This window comes from Urtica dioica, chromosome 10 (assembly GCF_054948205.1).
Source record: "Urtica dioica subsp. dioica isolate 48M chromosome 10, U.dioica_male_clone48M_v1_H2, whole genome shotgun sequence".
Classification (NCBI taxonomy): domain Eukaryota; kingdom Viridiplantae; phylum Streptophyta; class Magnoliopsida; order Rosales; family Urticaceae; genus Urtica; species Urtica dioica.
In genome coordinates this window covers 14,396,255-14,400,565 of record NC_142765.1, presented here as the reverse complement: position 1 = coordinate 14,400,565, position 4,311 = coordinate 14,396,255, and the positions used below count along the sequence as shown (strand labels likewise).

At 38.9% G+C, this 4,311-nt stretch overlaps 1 protein-coding gene across 1 annotated transcript; it reads left to right on the top strand.

The window, feature by feature from the left end:
• The first annotated feature begins 638 nt into the window (after positions 1 to 638).
• Positions 639 to 2,057, top strand: LOC149383461 (uncharacterized). Its single transcript, XM_089627806.1, has 2 exons — positions 639 to 1,469; positions 1,980 to 2,057. The coding sequence occupies exons 1-2, from the start codon at positions 639 to 641 to the stop codon at positions 2,055 to 2,057; spliced, it is 909 nt and encodes a 302-aa protein (XP_089483932.1).
• Positions 2,058 to 4,311: the final 2,254 nt, after the last annotated feature.

Sequence of the window (4,311 nt, the reverse complement as noted above, 5' to 3'; positions counted from 1 at the left end):
CCTCCCATTAATATTACGAGAAAATAATATTTAAAAGGAAAAAATATATTGTTCTTTTTTCTCTCTCATGAATATTAGGAGAGAATAATATTTAAAAGCAAATAAGATATATCCTTTATTCTCTCGTAATTAAATATTCTCTATTTATACACAAGATAAAATCTCATAGATATTGATCTGATGGCTAAGAGAGAAAGTAGGATTCGTGAGATGAGATCCAGGGGCCAATATTTGATTCACTAGTATGAACACAATAAAAAACGAAATAATATATTTTGGAAACTACCAAGAATATATCATTTGCACTACTAAAAATAGGCGGTACATGAGAAGAGAAAATTGTTAAATTACGAGATTGTATATTCAGTAAATATTGTGTAATTAGTGTAGAATATTATTTCATATTTTATAGACCTAATTAGTTCCGATTATTCTAGGATATATTCTTTTTTTATTTCTTTCCTGATTAGTAGTCTAGGTTACTGTTTTTATGGGATTTAGTTATATCCTTGTACTCTATAAATAATTTCTATTGGTTAATGAGAAGATCATCATTTTTCCGCATATTTTACCTCTGCTCTCATGGTATCAAAGCCACAAACGCATCAAACACATCTATAGGATCTTAGCTAATTCTCATGGCTGATCCAAGTATTAATAGCACCGGTTCTACCGGAAATCCTTCTCGGTCTGGTGGATTGAATTCTATCACCACCACCGATCACCTTCAAACCCATTCCATTACTTCTCATAAACTAAATGGAAGTAATTTCATGGAGTGGTCTCAATCTGTCAAACTCTTCGTTCAAGGGAGAGGTAAATTTGGTTATTTTTCAGGAACCACGATCAGACCGGACGCTAAGGAAGATCTCATCGGCTACAACACCTGGGAGGCTGAAAACTCAATGATAATGTCCTGGCTTGTGAATTCTATGGAAAAAAGTCTAGGAAGAACATATCTCTTCCTTCCCTCGGCAAGTGCAATCTGGATGGCAGTAAAGGAGACATACTCAGACCTCGGCAATGCTGGCCAACGTTTTGAGATCAAGTCTCAATTGAGGAAGGCTAGGCAGGGCGAGAAATCCGTGACGCATTGCTACACCGATCTCAAGATGCTTTGGCAGGAGATGGATCTCTACTGCGATTACGAGTGGAGCTGCCCGAAAGACAGTGCCTTCTATCAGAAGACTGTCGAGAAGGAGAGAGTATTTGATTTTCTGGTTGGCTTAAACGCAGATCTCGATGAAGTCCGGGGCAGAATCCTTGGTCGAGACCCACTCCCAAGCACACGCGAGGTGTTTTCAGAAGTACGCAGAGAGGAGAGCCGCCGTCAAGTCATGCTCAGGCCCGGTGCCAGTGATGCCTCACCAACGCAGCCAGAGATGAGTGCTATGGTGACTTCCAAACCGGATTTCAGCAATCGGTTCTCAAAGAAATCTGACCGGCCAATCTGTGAACACTGCAATAAGGTGGGACACATTAAAGCTAAGTGCTGGAAACTTCATGGCAAGCCGGCTGATTCACAATGATCCTTCAACGACAACAAAAGCGCTCTACAATTATCTCAGCTGACACCAAGCAGCCCCAGAACTCAGCCATAGACTCCAGAACAGTCTTTCTTCAATTAAGACAACTTAGAGCAATTATTTAAGCTGTGGACCTCTCATAAAGGTATCCATATGACAGCCCTAAAAATATCCTTAGACAATTCTAATCCATGGATCCTAGACTCGGGGGCCTCAAATCATATGACTGGCTCTTCCTATATGTTTCACACATATTACCCTTGTTCTGGTCATGAAAAAGTGAAAATTGCAGATGGATCTCTCTCTGCTATTACTGGGAAAGGTTCAATCATTTTATCCTCATCCATTACCCTTCATGTTCCTAATCTTGCCTATAATCTGTTATCTGTCCATAAATTGACAACTGATTCACAATGTAAGCTCATATTTGTACCTATTGGTTGTGATTTTCAGGACCTATGCTCGGGGAAGATGATTGGCAGTGCTAAAGAATATGGAGGGCTATACTACTTCACCACGAGGCAAACTTGAGTAAACAAATTCAGAAACCTCATTGTTCTAGTTTCTTTTCATTATCTGATGAAATAATGTTATGGCACTTTCGTTTAGCCCATCCAAGTTTCGGTTATCTAAAACATTTGTTTCCTTCTATGTTTCAAAATAAGAATATTGATCTTTTACAATGTGAAATCTGTCAATTAGCAAAACATAAAAGGTCTAGTTTTCCTACGTTGAAATATAGTCCATCTAAACCTTTTGCTTTAATCCATAGTGATATTTGGGGACCATCACGTGTAAAAAATATAACTAACACACGATGGTTCATTACTTTCATTGATGATCATACTAGAAACACATGGATATATTTACTAAAGGATAAATCTGAGGCTGAAAATACATTTAAGATGTTTTATAAAATGGTTGAAACTCAATTTAATAGCGGGATACAGATTTTAAGAACAAATAATGGTAGAGAGTATTTTAATAAAATTCTTGGTGAGTTTTTAATTGAAAAAGGCACACTAGTACAAAATATAGTATCGGGTGCGACAAAAGTCACACCTGAAAGTACCACAGTCACACCTGAAAGTATCATCAGGTGCGACTTTAGATGCGACAAAGTCGCATCTGAAAGTCCGCACCTGATGATTTTAGGTGCGACAAGTGGCACCTGAAAGTCATCACTATCAGGTGCGACAGTTTAGGTGCGACTTCTCGCACCAAAAGTCGCACCTAAATATACTCCAAAATAAGATATTAAAGCGGGATATATACAATCAGATGCGACTAGTCGCATCTGATACCTTCGCGGGAAAAGTATCAGATGCAACTAGTCGCACCTGATAGTAATTCCCCGCCTAATATTTTGGCGGGTTACAGTATAATCAGATGCGACTAGTCGGATCTGATACTTTTCCCGTGAAGGTATCAGATGCGACTAGTCGCATCTGATTGTCTGTAGTTTTAAAAAAAAAATGAAAATTCTATTAGAATCAATATTTTTTTGTTAAATTAATTAAATAATTTTAATAATAATTATTATATAATATTAATTAGAATAATTATATAAATAATTTAATAGAAATTCTAATATTAAATTCATAAAATGTGATAATTTACGTTCAATAAATTAAAAAAATTACAATCTATTCCTTTTGTTTCCCTTTTTCACTCGAAGTCTTCCAATTCTTGAATGCACGGCCTCCTCTTCCGCCAGATCTTCCTCGTGCGCTGTCGCTCGAACGATGTCGCTGAAATTTTACCGAATCTGGCGTCTGAGCATTCGGCATTGAAGCTAGTGGCGGCGTCTGAGCATTCGGCATTGAAGCGGATGGCGGCGTCTGAACATTCGGCATTGAAGCTGATGGCGGCGTAGTCCCAGGGTGCATCATCGCGGGGGATGTCTGCATGGGAGACGGATGCTGCTGAAACGCCTCCATCTGAGCTCATTGCTCACGCCTCATCTCTTCCATTGCGGCCTGTTGTGCAGCCAACGCTGCTTGTAGCTCGCTAACCACTGGATTTGGAACGCGCCTCGATGAAGAACCTGATGACGAGCTGTCGTCCTAAGCCTGAGCCAAGAGATACGAGGATCTCGGGATCGAGGGACCTATCCCGACATACCAATCTCGACGTTGCCCGAGAACAGTATCCATCGCGTACTGCTCCGCCTGGTCTATGTCAAACGTTTGGCCTGACTCCGCTGCTTGACGCTGAATATCCTCGACTTGAGTCATAATTCGCGCCTTCAAACATATGTTAAAAAAATTATTAAGATTATCGAAACTTGATTATTAAGTAATTAACACAAGTAACTTATAAATGCTTGTTGCGCCCAATCTGTCGTCCAATTGCCTTGATCATCTTGATGTTTTTTCTCCCACGTGTTTAACGCCGAGGCCAAAGTCCCATCTTCCCTACTCTGCAGATCTTATGAAAATATGAGTAATGTATTTATTGCAAAATTAAATATTACAAAATTAGAATAAACTTACGTTCAAATGTCGATGAGCCAAGAAAGAAATCGACCCTTGTGTGGACTTCGTTTTCTTGTTCTTTGAATTGTCCCTGTTGCGAGTAGACTTTTTCTGCACATATTAAATTGCGTTATAATTCGATTTCATAGAAGATAACATAATTTTTTTGAATTATACATTACCTTCCAATCGTCTGTTGCGAACTCCTCTATCACCTTCTCCCAATCATCTTTTTGATATCCTTTTGGGATTTCTTTCTTGGCGACATTTATTTGCCCACAACATTTGCCCTAAGAAAGTCCATGATA

Coding starts and splice junctions, on each gene's coding strand:
- LOC149383461 (XM_089627806.1), top strand. CDS start 639: ATGGCTGATCCAAGTATTAATAGCACCGGTTCTACCGGAAATCCTTCT. Junction 1,470..1,979: donor TCTGTGAACACTGCAATAAG/GTGGGACACATT, acceptor TGTGATTTTCAG/GACCTATGCTCGGGGAAGAT.